At 39.0% G+C, this 19,737-nt stretch overlaps 1 protein-coding gene across 5 annotated transcripts in view; it reads left to right on the top strand.

Annotated features, from left to right (window-relative positions):
- The window catches only part of U2surp (U2 snRNP associated SURP domain containing), a 58,250-nt gene extending 38,859 nt beyond the window's left edge, over positions 1-19,391 (top strand). For all 5 annotated transcript variants that reach the window (XM_052716979.1, XM_052716989.1, XM_052716961.1 and 2 more), the window contains 8 exons: positions 918-1,074; positions 2,192-2,287; positions 3,029-3,095; positions 6,173-6,332; positions 12,967-13,077; positions 15,179-15,297; positions 16,709-16,885; positions 18,049-19,391. In XM_052716979.1, the coding sequence (XP_052572939.1) occupies positions 918-1,074; positions 2,192-2,287; positions 3,029-3,095; positions 6,173-6,332; positions 12,967-13,077; positions 15,179-15,297; positions 16,709-16,885; positions 18,049-18,187 (1,026 nt within the window). In that variant the 3' untranslated portion in view covers positions 18,188-19,391. The remainder of the gene's footprint in view (positions 1-917; positions 1,075-2,191; positions 2,288-3,028; positions 3,096-6,172; positions 6,333-12,966; positions 13,078-15,178; positions 15,298-16,708; positions 16,886-18,048) is intronic.
- The last annotated feature ends 346 nt before the right edge of the window (positions 19,392-19,737 follow it).

The following is a 19,737-nucleotide window of genomic DNA, read 5'->3' as shown; positions in this document are numbered from 1 at the left end:
CCAGGCTGGCCTTGAACTCACAGAGATCCGCCTGGCTCTGCCTCCCGAGTGCTGGGATTAAAGGCGTGCGCCACCACCGCCCGGCTGTCTTCTGACTTTTAACTTATATCAGTATCTGAGTTTCCTGGTGGAGGACTTAGGATCTTTGGGAGGCCCTTGACTTTTATCTTTTTCCTGTTGCTGTGTTGTAGCCTATGCATCTGTAGGTGTGACTGTCCTTTTGGGTCTTTGTAGTAGGGAGTCTTACTGAGCAGCCCTCTTTTGGAGCGCTCAGTCTCCAATACTCTTTGGTGAGGTTGAGGTAAATTACTTTTGGAAGCTAGGAATTGCACTTAGAGCTATACATGTATTTGCTTCTGTTCTTCTTCAGAATGTTTTCACCTCCATGGATTTTCCCGACTCTCTTTTACCTATTATTGATGGGGAGACAGCTATTCTTCTGCCACCTTCTTAAACTTATTTCAGTGTCTTTAGTGTACAGTGTTCTCCTGCCACTGCTCTTTGTACATGTTCTTCTGTCTGGACCTTGTGTGTCGCCAAGTGTAACTTCAGGCTGCCTTTTGACTTCTTTACACGAAATTTAATTATTCAGTAGTATGATAAGATGCTGATGTACCCTCTTAATCTATTGTTCTGATAGATTTCTTTTTCAAACAACAAAAACCTTTACTAAGTTCTTTGACAGAAGAACCAAGACTGATTTTGTTCATCCTTGGGTCACAGGCTAGCTGGCCCCAATAATAAGCACCTAGTACATGTTAGGTAAATAAGTGTATAGATAATTGATGCCTTGGCAGGCTGGATGATAAAGCATGTGTTTACGTTGTGTCTGGAAATATGGATCTCTAGCCATGTTAATCTAATAGTGAGAGATTTAAGAAGTCGAGAAAATACTACAGTAGTGCATGTTTCTGTAGGATGTGCCAGATGATCTTGATGGTGCTCCCATTGAGGAAGAGCTTGATGGTGCGCCTCTGGAAGATGTGGATGGAATTCCCATTGATGCCACTCCCATTGATGATCTTGATGGAGTCCCTATAAAAAATCTTGATGATGATCTGGATGGAGTGCCTTGTAAGTTCTGATTTCAAACATTAAAGCTAACAGGTTTAATTGCCAAAATGCTTTATTTTCTCACATGATGTTCTGGAGAAATGTGGAGAAATGTTTTAATTTTTGACTATGTCAAGTTACTCACCTTTTCTGATATTTTAAAACTCAAACATCTAGCAATATGTTTGACTGTGGCAAAGGAAAGGGCTTTCTTATGGTCATCTTTCTCTTTTGGACTGTTACTCTCCTATAATAGTAGCAGATTTCCTTTTTGTCTCAGTTGTCTGAAAGCTATAGGCAATATCTTACGTTTGTTTATAGCCATAATGTCAAATGCTCCGTGTCATCTGTTCTCTGGCCTAAAATTATATTAAAGCATTGGATAAAGTATGAACTTTGCAGCCCCGAAAACATTTGTTTGTTTGTTTGTTTGTTTGTGTATCTCCCTCTCAGCTCCATATGTTTAAAGTGTTACCTGAATTTTCTGGGTAGTAGTTTCTTTATGCCCATTTTCTGCCTTCCTGTTCATGCTTAAAGTCACCCACTGCCAACTTCGGTCTGCAAATATTAAATGGAAAGTTCCAAAAAATTGACAAGTTTTAGGTGTCATAGTACATTCTAACAGTTACTCTTTCATAGTTGTGGTTTTTTTTTGTTTTTTTTTTTTTTGGTTTTTCGAGACAGGGTTTCTCTGTGTAGCTTTGCGCCTTTCCTGGGACTCACTTGGTAGCCCAGGCTGGCCTCGAACTCACAGAGATCCGCCTGGCTCTGCCTCCCGAGTGCTGGGATTAAAGGCGTGCGCCACCACCGCCCGGCTTCATAGTTGTTTTTGTTGCATTTTTACTGCGCCTAATTTATAACTCTGTGTGGACAAGAAAACATAGTGTATAGTTCAAAGCTGTTCATAGGCTCAGGCATTTGCTCGAGGTCTTGGAATGTGTCTGCTATGGGTAAAAGGGCTTACTTTGCACTGCTTAGAAATTGGGTCTGAAGCAAAAAAGTGAGTTCATTATAATCCTTGTTCTTGATACCGTCAATGTTTTTTCTACATGTGGACTTACTTCTGTTAGATTTTTGGTAAGGCCATTAGTTTGAATCATCCCCTAATATATTTAATAGCTCATCTTTTCTTCAATAGTGGATGCAACTGAAGACTCAAAGAAGAATGAACCCATATTTAAAGTAGCCCCATCAAAATGGGAGGCTGTAGATGAATCTGAATTGGAAGCACAAGGTGAGTAAATTACAAATATTGAGCTTTTAAACAGTTGTGTACTGGGATAGTGGTATCATTCAGTGGTGTAGTACTTGCTTAGCGTATGTACGGCACTGGGTTGAATCACCAGCAATTTGTGAGGGGAAAATTAAGTTCTTATAATAATTATTGGTGCCTTTGTATTTGCATGTGTATGTTTTCTTTTTGTGTAAAGTCTTTGTTTTCAGCTTTCACACTCAGTGCTACCATGTTTTAGGTCTATCATAATCATTCATTGATGTTGGTGCTCCTATAGTAATTGTTTTAGATCCTTCCGTTTGGAAGCTTTGAGAGTACATTCATAAATCATGAAAACCTTTCAGGCTAAGGTGTTTCAATAGAGAGTGTAGTTGGGAAGCAGCATCCGTTTGGAAAGCTACTTGGGGGTCAGTTTCAGAGAAACTGAGCTTTGACCTCCTGTAATGTTTATTAGATCCAATTTACATTTGCCTTTCTCTTTACACTTACTTGGTATATGTTAATATTTGTTGGTCTGATCAAATAAATCTTGCCATTCACCATAGAAATAAATGTGACAGTGTTTTTAATCATTTCTGAGTTTGCATAGATATCATGTAGGTATGAGACAAGAAGATGTAGTGTATAGTACATGAAGAAAAGATAAGCTTAAGATAAGTTTCTGTAATGTAAACCTTCAGCTCTAAAGCTGGGCTTCTACTGTGCTGTAGCAAAAATGCTAACCTCTCTTTTCCCCTGCAGCTGTAACAACTTCTAAGTGGGAGCTATTTGACCAGCACGATGAATCAGAAGAAGAAGAAAACCAAAAGTAAGAATCTTAAGTTTCACACATACCCAGTTCCCTGCACATGTATACTCCCTTTTTCACTGACAGGTATGGTTGAAATAATAGTGAAGAGGAAAACTTCACCTTCAAATCCTTGGGAGAGAATCATCTTTAGTCTGCATCGTTTTTCCAGTGAATGAAGAGCTTTGCTCTCTGGTCTTTGCACCAGGCTTCACCTTGCTGAGTTTTCTTCCTGAGGCTATACATTTCTGTCTTGTAGCTACTAATGCATTAGTTGTTTTAAATTTTTGTCATCAAATATTGTTTTAGAGCCACAAAAAAGTGATTTTTAAAGTGTTAAGTGGGAAGATTATATTCCTTTCCTTTTGGATAGTGCATTGCCAAGTACTATTTTATTATTTTAAATGTTTAAACATGTCAGAAGAACTAAGAATGAAGGGGGAGGACCTTTGTGAGTATAAAGAAATTATGATTTTGATAGTTTTCTCTTTTGTAATCACCATAGAAGTATTTTTGCCTTTGGCATAGTGGTGATAAGAACTTAAAGTTTGTATTGATAAGTTTTAGGACGCTTCATACTTTTTAAAGTCATTGAGTGAATATTGAGTTTTATAATAGGAACAATTGGTGTCAAGATTATTCTAGGAAGAGCTTTTTGTTTTGTAAAAACTATAGTCTTTTATCCTCAGATGGAAGAAGGAAAACGGGAAAGCCCTTTTGCTGGCCCAGTACAGAAAGTGCATTTGTATGCACTTGGTAAAGGGACTGATGGGTTGCAAGGCAGTGTGCTCAGGCAATAGTTTGTGGACAGTTTGATGGCATGAGGAAACCGACAGTGATCTTGGTGTGATTGGAACAAGTTGGTAGTGATGAGATACTTAGAAAGTCAAAGTGTGGCTTACTAATGGCAGTGGCTCCCTGCAACTACAGAGTACTAGAGTTGAATGCTTTGAGACTTGTATTGACGTTTTATGTCCATGACTCTCTCATTAGCAACATCTCAGAATGTTAGCATAGGGGCTGGAGAGATGGCTCAGCGCTTAAGAGCACTGGCTGTTCTTCCAGAGGTCCTGAGTTCAATTCCCAGCAACCACATGGTGGCTCACAACCATCCGTAGTGAGATCTGGTGCCCTCTTCTGGCATGCAGGCAGAACACTGTATACATAATAAATAAATAAATCTTAAAAAAAAATCTTAAAAAAAAGTTAGCATAAACATGTACTGTACTGATCAAATAATTCTTTAATTTACAGTGAAGGGTAGAAAGTTCATCAGATAACTCCAGATATATAATTAGGTTCATTTTCTGAAAGCATTAGGGGGTTTTGGGCATAAAATTGATTTTTGTGTTACTGTATGAGAGTGTTTTAATATTGATGTGGAAGTAATCATTGGTAGAAACATGAGTCAGAAGTAGAATTCATATTTTTAATTTTTATTAAACCTCCGAGTAAATCATGTTAGTATAGAAATGTAGTTTATGAAACTGCAGTGCAAGAAACACTAATTTGCACATAGCTTTCTGGTCTTTCAGAATTTCTTACAACTCACTACTGCTCTCTAGTGGCTGGATCAGAAACACCTTTTGGCTGAGGGCTGCTTCATATGATAAACTGTTGCATTTTCAGTAGAGATGGAATTTAAAGTTAATACTTGTAACAGATGGAAAGAAATGCTAAAAATAATAGCATTTGTAATGAGTTTGTTACAGATTTAGAATTTTGAAATTCCATTTTTCATAAAATTATAGCAGGAAGCTATGGCTCGGAGGTTACCTAGCACTTGATGCTTTTGAAGAGGACCTTGATTTGATTCCTAGTACCTGCATTGAGGTTCACACATATCTTTAACTCAGTTCCAGGGGCTCCAAAACCCTCTCCTGATGTTCATGGGCAACAGGGCATGCACATGGTACACATACATGCATTCAGGCAAAATACTCATACATATAAAATAAAACAAGTAAATCTAAAACAAAAGGAAGTACAGACTTCATAAACTGTGGGAGACCAACCCCCACATTTATTTACCCCAGGGACTCTTGAGGAATGAGGAATAAGAGACTTAGTTAGAAATAAAGAGGGGAGAGAAACACAGGAGGGCCTTAGGTGGGTCTGGATCCTTATCCACCAGTCAAGAGCTTTATTCCAAAAGGCTATTTATAATAATGCCAAGGGGAGGGGCAAAGGACCTCCCCCTAGCTAGGTACAGCCAAGTGTTGACCCTTACAAACACCTGATACTCAGGCCGGTGGTCCAATCAAGCTCTTATGCAGTCCTGCTGGGTACAGCCACTAGGAAACCTAGTGGGCTCCAACAATAAACAAGAACTGAATGAAGAGCTAGCTTTCTGGATCAGCTATAACATAATAGTTAAAGTTTTCTAATACTCAAGCTTTATATGATACTTTAGTATAATGTGCTAATCAGTTGAGGTCCTTATGTGTTGGATTGATTGTATTATGGTGAGTGTGACAAATTTATTTATTTTCCAGAGTATAGCCTTTGTGGAAGGAGGGTAAACATTTGGCTTTTTAAAAACAAACCTTTTATGGCGGGGCAGTGATGGTGCACGCCTTTAATCCTAGTACTCGGTAGGCAGAGGCAGATCGGATCTCTGTGAGTTCGAGGCCAGCCTGGTCTACAGAGCGAGATCCAGGAAAGGCGCAAAGCTACACAGGGAAACCCTGTCTCGAAAAACCAACCAACCAACCAACCAAACAAGCAAATAAACCAACCCCCCAAAAAACCCAAACCTTTATGAGTTCACTGAACTGAGTAATATGTAATACTCATTGGCTATTCATTTTTTTTCCTTGCATGACAGTGTTACAGAATAAAAAGCACACTGATAACATTAACACAGAGTTTATTAAAAGCGTGATTATATTATTATATTGAAACTCAACTTTTTCTGTTGAAGGAAATTTTTTCAGAACAATCTAAAATATTATTTGACCAAATATTTGCAGAAAATGTTTTAGATGTTCTGCAGTATCATTTAGGTTCCAAGACAATGAGAAACAAATACCCAAACTGTAAAATACAGTATTTTGTTTTCCCTATTGTGACATGCAGTATATTCTCTATTTCCAAAGTCAAGAAGAAGAAAGTGAAGACGAAGAAGACACTCAGAGTTCCAAGTCGGAAGAACATCATTTATATTCTAACCCAGTCAGAGAAGAGATGACCGAGTCTAAGTTCTCCAAGTACTCTGAAATGAGTGAAGAGAAACGGGCTAAGCTTCGTGAGATTGAGGTTTGTATTGCAGTCAAGTTAAAACTGCTTTCGTGGCCTTTAACGGTCAACACCGAATTGACTTCCCCTTAGCATGGCATTCTCTGCTCGGAAACCTCCAGACGGGTTAACATTGCCGCTTAGCTCAAGGATCCCTTTTTCTGAACACTAGCCTTGTTTTTCTTTCTAGATTTGTTTCCTGTCCTGATTATCCCTGTGATTTTACTTAGGATGTGTGTATGTGTGTATTTTGTCCTCTGTTTGAATGCATGGCATATAGGAGAGCCTCTGAGGAAATGGATTCCAAGGAATAGGAAAAACCGTTCAATTTTAGATGTATACCTTATATAACTAGGAAAAAATAAAATGTTTTCTGACACATTCAATTTAAGTTTACATTTTATTAATTATAGTGGTTTATTTGAAAAGTTTCATGACAGGGTACGAGTATACATTGCCCGAGTCTTAACATTAAGAAGAAAAAAAATAGATGGGCAAGCCCAAACTCTCTCAGGGAAATTTTCCCTCCTCCCCTAGTCCTTTCTTTTTACAATGCTCTTTGTTTTGTGTCTCAGGCTGCTTGGACTTGTTGGAGAGAAGCATTTGGGGAACTTTAAAATAAACACTTTTTTTTAGCATATATTAACTATATATAATGAGTTTCATAACATTTTCATACATGGATTTAATGTATTTTAATCATATTCAACTTCCATTACCCTCTTGTGTCCCCCCTATCCCCACTCCTGTTGAGCCTCTTCCTGTTTCCAGCCAATCTTACACTTTGATGATTGGTGATTGTGTGTGTGTGTGTGTGTGTGTGTGTGTGTGTGTGTGTGCGCGCGTGCGTGTGGATCTCCCAGTGAATTTTCATTAGGTTTGCTTTGGGATCTTGAGTGGTAAGAGCTTATTTACAGGGAAGTCTCTCCTTCACATGACAACGTTTAACTGTTACAGATATTCAGGGAGGAACAGGACTTCATGAGGAGAGAAATATTATTGAGTGCTCAGGATGGTAAACTTTCCCAGCAAAATAACCAGTTAGTCTAGAACTTGAAAAGATGTGTGAGAGTCCTCAATCCATAGTGCCCATTAATAGTAACACTGAATGCCTGCTGTGTGCCAGCACCTTTCTTCTTATGATACATATTGTATTGATGATCTCCTTTCTACTTCTCTGCATAATCACTGGAGGCGTATTCTTCCCTATTACCTCTTTCCCCAGCATCACCAAACCAAAGAAAGCATTTTGTTTTAACCCTATGCAGAATCAGCATGATTCCAGTTTGTCAGTATAGATAAGAAGCTTTTAGTTAATAATTTAATTCATTTCCCCATAGGACATACCTTTGTTTCCTTAACAGTTTTAGGGGAATAGGGTGTTGTGTAGCGGTGAACACACTCACTGTTGGATCTTTTTCATCCTGTGAAATCTTTTGTAAGTCACTAACCCCTCTGTCTTCCTGAGCCCTCTTCCTACTTCGACAAACTACTAAGAGTAGAAATGAGCTATGCATGCTTATAACCTCAGACGCTTGGGACCCTGGGGCAGGAAGGGTATAAGTTCGAGACTTACCTGGGCTACCTAGTGTAGCTGAAGCTTTCCTGTGTCCCATCCAGTCCACTGCTCAGACCCAAGTAAACACACAGAGGCTTATATTAATTAAAATATAATTAATTTGGCCATTAGCTGAGGCTTATCACTGACTAGCTCTTACACTTAAATTCAGCCCATTTCTGTTAATCTGTATGTTGCTATGTGTTCCGTGTCTTTACCAGTGTGCCATTACATGCTGCTCCCTGGATGGCGGGCTGGCGTCTGCTCACTCAGCCTTCCTCTTTCCAGAATTCTCCTTGTCTGTTTATCCCGCCTATACTTCCTGCCTGGCTACTGGCCAATCAGCGTTTATTAAACCAGTGTACAAAAATATTCCATAGCAACCTAGAGAGTTCAAGAACAGCCTGGGCAGATTGTCTCAAACTAAAAAGAAAGCAATAGAGTGTGTTTGAAGTGGGTGGGTGGGGGTGGGGTAGGGGTTCTTGGGGGTGTGGTTATCTACTAGGGTAGTTGTTTTAGCATGTAAAAGACTGGTGCTTCAGTCCTCAGGGCTGGGGAGAACAGTGTAGAAATAAAGACTGCATTCAGTAAAAATACATTTTCTTATCTTTGGAGTGTCAGAATAGGGCTGGGGGACGACTCCGCGGGCAAAGGTGCCTGATGGCACACACGGTGGAGAGCCAGGCCCTAATAAGACCTCCACTTGAATTGCTGGGGCTGGCTGTGTGCACACCCAAAAAGAAATGTTTTTAAAGATGCCAGTACAGACTGCCTAATTCTTCTTTTCAAATGTTTTGTTTCCTTATTAATATAAAGAGAAGAAAACCACATAATGTAGCTTTGTTAGCTGTTTTCTTTTGTTGTTGTTTTGTTTGGGGGGGGGCGTTTCGAGACAGGGTTTCTCTGTGTAGTTTTGGTGCCTGTCCTGGAACTCACTCTGTAGCCCAGGCTGGCCTCGAACTCACAGAGATCTGCCTGGCTCTGCCTCCCGAGCGCTGGGATTAAAGGCGTGCGCCACTGCCTGACTGTTAGCTGGATTTTATGAGCATTATTATTTCCAAATTCTGTATGTATGTATGTATGTATGTGGTGTATATTGTGTGTGTGTGCACTGTATGTGATCTTTTGTAGTCTGCTTCCTATCCGTATCTCTCCAGCTCTCATAGTACCTACCTGTCTCATAATTCGGAAGATAAACCAAATCCTAGGTTTAAAAATGCAGGTCTTGCCGGGCTGTGGTGGCGCACGCCTTTAATCCCAGCACTCGGGAGGCAGAGCCAGGCGGATCTCTGTGAGTTCGAGGCCAGCCTGTGCTACCAAGTGAGTTCCAGGAGAGGCGCAAAGCTACACAGAGAAACCCTGTCTCGAAAAACCAAAAAAAAAAAAAAAATGCAGGTCTTAGCCGGGCGGTGGTGGCGCACACCTTTAATCCCAGCACTCGGGAGGCAGAGGCAGGCAGATCTCTGTGAGTTCGAGGCCAGCCTGGTCTACAGCGCGAGATCCAGGAAAGGCGCAAAGCTACACAGAGAAACCCTGTCTCGAAAAACCAAAAAAAAAAAAAAAAAAAAAAAAATGCAGGTCTTAGCTTCATCTTGGCAATACCTAAATTCTTCTCCATTGTCACTCTGAGACATTTAAGTCATGGTACAGAGTTTCACAGCTGGCAGCAGATTTGAATTAGAACTCTAGTCTCACGAACTTTGTTTCCATGCTTTCTTACCTTGCTTCCCTGCCCCTTTGTGGGTCAGTTTTTGGTCTTAAAATCCAGTGCCTTTATTAGAGAACTGTTAAGTAAAGAATAAAGTTCTACATTAGTTTCCCTAGGTAGTTTTATTATATACTATATTTTATACTACAGTTTTTCTTCCTTTCCCCAAATGCATCTTAGTAAAGATGCCTAACAGCTAAACATACTTTAAATCTGGGACTAATAAAAACCAATGGATTTGTCTTTCACAGTACTAATACTCTCTACAAAAACACTTGAAATCCTACAGCCATGTAATTGTGCCGACTGGATGCCACTTAAGAGTGGCACTTGGGCTGGTGCTGTCTTTCCTGTACTGCTTTCCCTGGTTCTGCCAACAGGGGATGGGGGAGTAGAATGCTGGGAGCCAAGTGGAAGGAAGGTCTTTGATGGTGGTGGGGAATTTTTTCTGCCTGTCCCTAACAAAGGAAGGACTGTGGAAGTGAGAATGTGAGCCTGGTTGTTGTCTCAAGGCAGCAGGAATAATTATTAAGCCTTTGCATTGACTATTTCCTTTTGTGTTGAGAAGCGTGGTCACTCTTTTTATGGGTATCTTAACTTGCGTTTGGGCCTTAGTTAGGCCCGATTATCAGAAACTCTTTAAGGTGGGATTTTATAATGGTTTCAAAAAATATTTTTAGCCATATTTGGTGGCTGATGCCTATAATCCTTGCACTGGAGAGTCAGAGATCAGGCCTTAGAAGTTTGAGTCTAGCTTGACCACATAGTGAGACTGTCTCAAAATAAAACAGGCCGGGAGACGGTGGGTGCGGTGTGTACAGTGCTCACCATGCAAATCCGAAGCCCTGAGTTAGAGTGCTAGAGCACACGTAAATGCTGGGCTGGCTATTGCGCACCTGATGTTGCAGCATTACACTGAAGAGGATGAGGCAGAAGTTGCAAAGTTCCCCGGCCAGCCGGCCTGTTCTAATTGCTGAGCTCCAGGTCCCCGCAAGAGACTATCTCAAAAATCAAAACCAAACAACAACAAAACCCAGCAAGGCTGATGGCCATCCTAAGGAATAATAACTGAGGTTGACCTCAAGTTTACACACACATGCACAATTATAAATATATTCCCTCCTCTAACATTCAGTTTGCTGTTTGATTCATAGATTCATGGCTTGATTTTCAAACCAATTTCCCAATGTTACAGTCTGAGCAACAGAATTTGGTTAGAGGAGGATTCATACGTTATCGAACTCAGGGATTTGCATCATCTTGCTTTTTCTCTCAGTGTAGTGTCTGTCTTTTAAAATGTGTAATTCATCAAAACATGAAAAGTACAAAGGCCAATTTTAAGATTTTCTGAAGGAAAAGATGGAGAGAACCTTAAGTCTCTGATTTATAGAACCCTGCTATGGAAGTGAGATAGATAAAAAAAGGTCAAAATCAAAGAACTAACAAGATGCAGTCATGAATTCAGACAGTGTGACAATACTTCTGTTTTTTGTGGGGCAGGGAGAGGATTAGAATCTTTCTCCAATGCACAGGCTTTATTTCCTAAATGCCTCAGTAGCATATAGTCTGTTTGAATGGCATGTCACTACAAATAGCAGAGTGAGATAGTAGTGTGCTAAGATGTTCTCTTCATCTCTTCGGTAAAACAGGGTTGGCAGGTTTGGAATGGCCGCGTGCTTCTCTCCTCATCACTCTCCTTCCCTTAGTTGAAGAGGAGACTATTGTCATCTTAAAATTTTGTGGGACATTTAAACTCCTGGATGCTTCAAGCAGTTTTTATTTTAGTAGTGTGTGTGTGTGTGTGTGTGTGTGTGTGTGTGTGTGTGTGTGTGTGTGTGTGTGTGTGTAGGGTGTGGTGAGAGGAGAATGCAGATGCATTGTGTGGAAGTCGGGATGAGTTTCAGGGGTCAGCTCCCTCCTACCTTGCTGAGACAGGTCTGTCTTGCTCTTTCTGCCATTCTGTATACTCCAGGATGAAATAGCTGCCGACTTCCCATTGATTCTCATGGCTGCCTCATGTGGTGCTACAAGTGCCGACATTCCACATCCAGGCCGCCAGGTCACCACATTCAGTTTGTGAACATGGGCTCTGGGCTTGAACTCAGGTTGTCAGGGTTACACGACAGACATTTTATCTTCGGAGCCATCATCCCAACCCTAATGTCTTCCTTTAAGTTTAAAATATATCATGAATTTATTCTCTTCAGAAAGTTTTAAAATCCCATGTATTATTTTGTGTATGTGTCCCATGTGCATATCCCAACCATCACATGGAAGTCCAAACAACTGGTGCTCTCCTTCCACCATGGAGGTCCCTAGGATAGAACAGGTCATCGTCAGGCTTGGCAGCAGGCACCTTTACCCACTGAGCCATCTCGCCGGCCCACATTATCTTTTTTTAGTAGTCTTCACAGAATTGAAAAAGCTTTTACTCTGGCATGGTGATGCATACCTGTAATCACAGCACCCAGGAGGCCGAGGCAGAGGGTCACAAGTTTGAGGCCAGCCTGTGATACATTGTAAGACATTGTCTCCAGGAGTAGGGGATGGTCAAAGTATTTCAATCTCCAGAATAAAATGTGAAATTAGTCTCACCTTTTCTTACATTTTCTTTTTCTGTTACTGAATTTATATGGTTTTTTTTTTTTTTTTTTTTTTTTTGAGGGGAACTGTGGGGGTGGGTAGTACAGGCTTTCAGATTGTTATCCATTGCAAATGTGTGTGATTCTGATTTTTGCATATAATTAGCCAGAAATCTTAGGATGACTATGTAAGTGGTCTGCTAGCGTGCTACAGGGAATATTCATCATATGCATAGCTTAGGGCATTCTAAAGGATCCATTTTAAGAACTGGAACAAGAAATTCTGATCTTTTGTAAGTCAGCATTTACTCTTCCTGTCTTAACCGGTCTGAACAGTCTGAATGGTTTGACTCAGTGCTCTGAGGGTCAGTGGTGCCCTGCTATCAGCAGAGTGCAGCTTCAGACCGTGCTGCTGGGGGTTCGTTCTAAGGAGTGGTGACTAGAACGCCACCGTTGTTTCCTTGCTGCTTTCAACTGTTTTCTGTTGATGTCCTGTGACTCTGCAGTCTTGCTCCACGTATGCTTGCCTGCACTCACTTTGTCCTTCTCATTTGGAGAACTAGGTAACAAATTCATTGTTCTTAAGGATGTGAAACAGTCTATGGTTTTAGTCCTCTCCTGCCTGAGGACATGTGTGTTGGTGTTTGATGGCCTGAGTTTTGTGTGATGGGTGGGCTTGTCTGGCAGACTTTCTGTTGAGGTTGTATTTTGATCGAGTCCTAACCAGTCACAGCTTTGCTGTAGGAGAAAAGCAATGCTTGAGAAATTGTGATGGAAAATTCTTATTAAAAATGTCGTATTTCACAGCTCAAAGTTATGAAGTTTCAAGATGAATTGGAATCTGGAAAGAGACCTAAAAAACCAGGCCAAAGCTTCCAGGAACAAGTGGAGCACTACCGAGATAAACTGCTACAGCGAGTAAGATTCGAATATGTTCTTCAGTAACAACATTCCCACAGTCACCTACTGTGGGCTATTGGGGTAATAGCATTCTAAAGGGAAGTGTGTTGCAGATGGTAGCCTTCAATGTAGAAATATTGAATGATGAGTGGAAATATTTGATTCTGGGCACTACCCGTGGACTAGACAATCTTGCTAAGAGTATGCTTTCAGAACTGGAAAACCTATGGGAAGACATACATTGGTGGTAGTAAGAAACTGGTAATGTTAGGAAGTAACATGAATGAAGATGGAGATGAGGTTTGGGAAGTGCTGCTGTTGGAAAGTTCATTTCCAAGAAGGTATACTAAGAGGGAGAATACCTGTGCATCGGGGAGTGCTGGGCTTAGGGACAGTGAATTAGGAGCGTGTAGAGCACCAAAACTCGGACCCCATATGGTGACTGTTGGAATGCCCAGGACTTCCTTTGGAATTGCTGTTTTATCTTGTACCTTGGCCGTCCTTACAGTGATAGCAATAGAAGAAAAAGGCGTGCCCGGGAGCTTACAGGTACAGAATTGGTGGCAGCCCAGTAAAGTGACTGTATAGCTGTGCTGACCTGTGGAATCCTGTGCCATTCTCAGCTGGCTATCAGATCTATCATTCTCTGATAGATCACAGTTAGAATTGCTATTATTGTTACTCTGGTGTTAAATCAGAATGTTTAAAATAGATTAATTGTAGTATAGTCTCTAAAATGTATAGACAATCAAGAAATAATTTTTTATCATCATTCCAGAAAGTGTATACTGCGCATCATTAAGAGAAGTTGGTCTCCCTTGTACCTCTTTAGATTTATATTCTGTGATGTATTTGGGTAAAAGATAAATGAGGTGATTTTTAAAATGGTACTAGTTGTTTGTACGCTTTGAGTCCCTTTGTCGATGGTTTCAGGTTATTAGTTTGCATGGAAGATTACATGTTGAGAGGCTCCCTGCATCTCAGTGGCAACAAACTAAAAACATGTCAGTTACTAGTTTAGTTTCCTATATTCCATGAGTGTTAATTGGAGACAAGATTGTGTTTTTAGAAGGCATATGCTGGAGGTCAGCTAACTGTGATCTTGGTTTGTAAATAAAGTTTACTAGAACACAGCTATGCCTCTTCACCTAGGTATTGCCTGTGTGGTTTTCTTGTTGTGATGGTGCAGTTGAGCAGTTGTTAAAAGGATTGTATATAACCCTCAAGACAAAGTGTTTTTGGTCTATCTCTGTAAAAACATCTGCCAGTGTCCAGTTATAAGATTTTCTCGCTTTTTAAAAATGAGAAGCAGAAGTTAGATAACATTTTTGATGCATGCCAATCATAAATAAATTCCACTTCTATTATTAAAGGACTAAGTTGGTTCAGTATCTCTAGCCACTACTTCAATTATTCTTCTATTAATAGAAATTAGAGTTTTATTGAGAAATGACAGGACAAATAGGGATAAACAAGCAGTTATTTTTCTGGTTTATATAATTATATTATTATATAATCAATTTGTAAGTTAGGATTACATTTCCTTTTACAATTACAATAAATCTTTGGTGAGAACTCTTTATGAAGTGAACCTTCTGTATATAGGCAGAATTGCTTTGACAATTAGATTCTTGCAATCTGTGATGGAAAGGTCAATATGTTGCTTGCTAGCTTTTCCTGATTCATTTCTTCCTTCCCACCCCTCCCTCCCTTTATTTTGATGTGGTAGGGATGGAGGGATAGGAGCTCTTAGACTGATTTCCTGGCTTTCTCTGGTGTGACCATGGTCATTGTGCCTAGACTTTCTGAGTCTGGTTTTCCATATCTAGATTTGGGAGTGATAGTGTTTTAAAGGATCACAGGATGACTTGGTGTGTGGAAAATTGTTACTATGTTGTTTGGGCTATGATAAGTACTCAGTAAATATTTTGCTGCTACACAAGGATGATGATGATGATTTAGTATATAAGAGATGGCTAATTGCCAAAATGAAAATGATATCATACTTTAATTAGTACTTGAAAAATTCCTAAAAGAGAAAATATGGTTAGATACATAGGATAGTCTAGATTGACATTTTTTAAAACAACTAAATATTTTCTTTTAAAAAACAAAACAGGAGAAGGAGAAAGAATTAGAAAGAGAACGAGAAAGAGACAAAAAAGATAAAGAAAAATTGGAATCCCGATCCAAAGACAAGAAGGAGAAAGATGAATGTACTCCAACAAGAAAAGAAAGGTATGGCATGCCATAGTTAATCTGCTTTGTTTCAAGATTTGGAGTGCTCCTTGGTTTTAAAGTATTTCTGTCATCAGAAGCAACAAACCAGAAGTGGTTTTTCACAGTAAACATGTTTCGCTTCTGCCTGTAGGAGGCAGAGTTAGCTGAGTGGGGCAGTTAGTTGCCACTTGGCTTAACTAATTAGGACATCATCTCTTTACTTGGTTCATATGGTCTCCTTAGCCTTAATTCACTGCAGGAATTCAATTACACTATTGGGTATCAGCCCCACGGCTTGAATAACAACTTGTTCTATCCACCTGTTGACTCCACTGTAAGCATCTTTTTCCATCTTGAAAGGAGATTATATATAGAAGCCACAGTGACTGGCTCATCATGTTAAGTCCTTGGTTCCAGCTTTTCTCTTTCAGTTTTTATTTAATTTGTATTTTTAACTTTTGTTTGTTCAGAGAGAGAGAGAGAGAGAGAGAGAGAGAGAGAGAGAGAGAGTGTGTGTGTGTGTGTGTGTGTGTGTGTGTGTGTGTGTATTTTGTGTGGGGGATATACTGCCATTGTGCTCTTGTAGAGGTCAGAAGACAACTGTGGGGCTTGGTTCTCTCCTTCTGCCATGTAGGTTCTAAAGGAGCAAACTCAGGTTAAGTGTTCTGACTTGCTGAACCGCCTCACTGGTCTGTGTTTCTTACTGTCATAGTTTTTAAATGTCTACTGTAGTGAAGCAGTCGCTTCAGTGAACAGAATCAGAGTTTTCCACATTAGAAAAACCAAGTGGTTGCAAATGAGTAACCTGGCTTAATCACTCTGTATATACTTATAAAAAGCAAAAGTATACAGATTGGCTAACAAAGAAATGCCACTTTTTTTGTCTTTTATTACTTTTATATAATTTCAGTTTTATAGAAGTTATAAGAATAGTATAAATAATCCCCATGTACCTTCCACCCAATTGCTCCACCTACTAAAATGTGTCTACTTTTCTTTTCAATTCTTCCCTTTGTACCTCACCTCCAACCAGTTCATTATAATTGGCCAGTACAGAGTCCAGTTCTCTGAATAGTAATCATTTAACTTCAGTAAAAGTACCACATTAAGAAGTTAGCATTGAAAAAATAAACCTTCATTGTTAGCCAGTCCAGAACATCAGATTTTCTTCATCTTCCTAGTAATCTCTTACAGCAAAAGAAAATTGAATTTAATTGAATTCACTTGTTTTTTGGGCACACTGTCTTAAGATTGGCTTGTTCATGAAATAAAGGACATTGAATGTCTTTGGGAAAATAGCACTAGTATGGATAGTGAGAGTTAAGTTAGTGTAAGCTGGAAGGGATTTGTGGCTAAGTCAGTGAAAATTGAAAGTGAATACTTGTCTTTTCTTTGTCCCTTATGGAGTTTTATGTGCTTTGCCTTGTAGGAAAAGACGACACAGTACTTCTCCCAGCCCATCTCGAAGTAGCAGTGGTAGGCGAGTGAAATCCCCATCACCAAAATCAGAACGTTCAGAACGGTCAGAAAGATCTCATAAAGAAAGCTCACGGTCCAGGTCATCTCACAAGGATTCTCCTAGAGATGCTAGTAAGAAAGCCAAAAGGTAAATGCAAGTCACTGCTAGTTAATTGTTCTATGAGCTTCGGAAATCATGGGGTTGGCATTTTCTTTTTTCTCTTTTCTTTTTTTTTTTTTAATTATTTATTTATTTATTTTTTAAGACTTCAGAAAACCAGAGAAATATACTTTTATTTTGGGTTATCTCTCTCGTTCCTACTCTGGTTTTTGTCATGATTCAAGTATAGAAGAATTCTAGCAAGTTAAAGATTGGCCAAGGATTTTCCACATGTCCACTGTTGGAATAGGGTGTTACTTTTCATTCTAATCTTTGTTTCTGTATAATAAATAGCCTTAGATTTTGTGAAAGCTGAAGAAAAGGAATACCCCTTCCCCACAGAAGTGTGTGGGTAAGGAAAGAGAATACTATTTAGATCATCTCTTCAATATATACTTTTATATTTTATGTTTTATTTAAGCCTTTTAATTTCACAAAAGTAGTTCATGAATGTATTTGATGTTACAGAGAGAAATTTTCTTGAACTGCACCTGGATTTATATGCTAATACTTCATTATCATAACCATTTTCTGTGATGTCTTTATATAATAGGTGACTTTCACCTGTTAAGATCACACATACTCTTGTGTATATGTAGGTGTATATGTATGTGTATTTGTTTGGGAAATCATCATGAACAGAATTCAGCCAAATTACTGGGGCCAGATGTGGTAGATGCCATTAATCCCACTACCTGGGAGGCAGAGGCCAGCTTGGGCTACATAGTGAGACCCTGTCTCAAAAACATCAAATTATGTTGTTTTAAATGATGGCCTTGAGTAGGATTTTTTTCCCCCTCAAAATTACAGAGTGCACAGCTTCTGTGCTTTTAAAATTGTGTGAATGTCTTATTTGCCACCTTGACCTTGATCTTGTGGATTCAAATTTTGGGAGTATCAGTTACCTGGGGAGCTTATTAAAATGCACATTCTCAATAGAGCAGTAGTAAGGCTCAGAAATCTGTCTTTTTAAACAAATGAATGGTAAGTATAAAATAAATCCGTGTGTGTACACAGTAAAGAATAAATTTGAGTTTGCTGTTTCATCAATGACTTCTGGGCCCACTTGAAGCTCCTTTTAAGCCTTGTACGAACGTCGTAAGCAGTGTTGTAGACCAGTGCTTAGACACTGTGCTTGTTTGTTTCTTCAGGTCGCCTTCTGGTTCAAGGACGCCTAAAAGGTCTAGGCGGTCTCGGTCTAGGTCGCCTAAGAAATCAGGGAAGAAATCCAGATCCCAGTCCCGGTCTCCACACAGGTCTCATAAAAAGTCAAAGAAAAACAAACATTGACATATATTTTTAAGATGCTGTCACTTATTGGAAATGCAAGTTTGTTTTGTGCCTGAATGGTCTGTTTGTTTTTTTTGTTTGTTTGTTTTTGTTTTTTGTTTTTTTTTTTAAATAAAAAAACACATACACAAAAACACAATTCTAATGAAAGAGCATTCCTGGGGTTTTTGTTTGTTTGTTTGTTTGTGAATGCATGTGTAAACTCATGAGTAACTGCATCTGTAGACCTGTCATTGTTTTATATTGTATAAATTACTTTTGTTGTGGCTGTTTCTCAAGATGAAATTTTTATTGTGCTAATGAATTTCATCAGAAATGTGTACAATGGATCTGCTGGCAGTAGTAGTATTTTGTTTTAGGATGTTGTGACTTAGACACATAATACAGATGTCTTCCCCTCTTTTGTAGCTTTGACAATTTGAATTAGATTTCAAATAAAATCTGAACAGAAAACTATAATGTTGTTTTTTTGCCCAGTTGGTGACACCAAGTCCCTTAAAGACCTACTAAGCGAATTTGGCACTACTGCTGTTTTATTCCTAGTGCACTTTACGAGCTCCAGTGTTCAAGCAGCTAGTGTTTTATAGTTACTCAGATGACTACCAAAAGTAAGGGACCAATAAGAAGACATCCATACCCAGAGAGCAGAAGGCTTAAGTGAGTGGGTATGATGTGGTATTTGTTAGTGTAATGCCCAGTTAAAAGTTCTTTTTCAAAGAAGCAACATGATTTCAAAGCAGTCAACCCATCTTCTGAGCAATTACATATTTTAGGGTAAATTTAATTTTTATCTTCTATCATGAAACAAGTTTATTTATAAAAGATTTTATAAAAAAAGATTTGCCATAGAATTCTTTTGTATAATAGTTGCCTTTTTATAATTGTAGGTTATCTTTAAAACACTGGTATCATGATATTTGTACAAATTTGTTTGAAACAGCTTTTCTATTTTGAAGGATTTGGTTTGAAGTACAGCTTTAAATAAAAATTGAAAATTAAATGGTTTCTAGGCAATTTTAACACCCAGTGGTTTGTAAATTCAAGGTGCAAAAAGTTGACTTAAACCATTTGCAGAGTTAAATTCTGTTATAAACAGGAAAGAACTTGCTGTAGTCTGAGGGAGAAATAGGAAAACTTGTGAATGTTGATCAAAATACTGCCGTGAATATAATGTAATAAAGGGTTACATAGACTTGGACTAACACTGTTGTTTGTCAGTCTTGCTTTCAATTTTTCAGTTAGGTACTTTATGTAGTTAGTTATGTTTTCCTCTAATAATGGATTGTTTGGGTTTAACTTACTTTTTAAAATCCTTTCACCTTGTTTACTTAATCTTGCCTAATCACAAAATCAGGCGCCTGACCCGTGATTTGGGGGGTAGTCCTGTCAGCTGTACAGTAAGGCATGTTTTCCTTACCCAGCACATCTACAGCACCTGTAGAAATGAGCCAGTCCTATTGTCTGACATAGTGGTTCTTAGCATGAAAACATTGTTCAGTCCTTTGTTTACCTACTTTATTAGGAAATATTAGTTCCTTAAAGTTGCTCAG

The sequence above is a fragment of the Peromyscus californicus genome, unplaced genomic scaffold (assembly GCF_007827085.1).
Source record: "Peromyscus californicus insignis strain IS unplaced genomic scaffold, ASM782708v3 Scaffold_11__1_contigs__length_118956290, whole genome shotgun sequence".
NCBI classification, from domain to species: domain Eukaryota; kingdom Metazoa; phylum Chordata; class Mammalia; order Rodentia; family Cricetidae; genus Peromyscus; species Peromyscus californicus.
The sequence above is the reverse complement of the archived record's forward strand: the minus strand, read 5'-3'. Positions and strand labels throughout refer to the sequence as shown.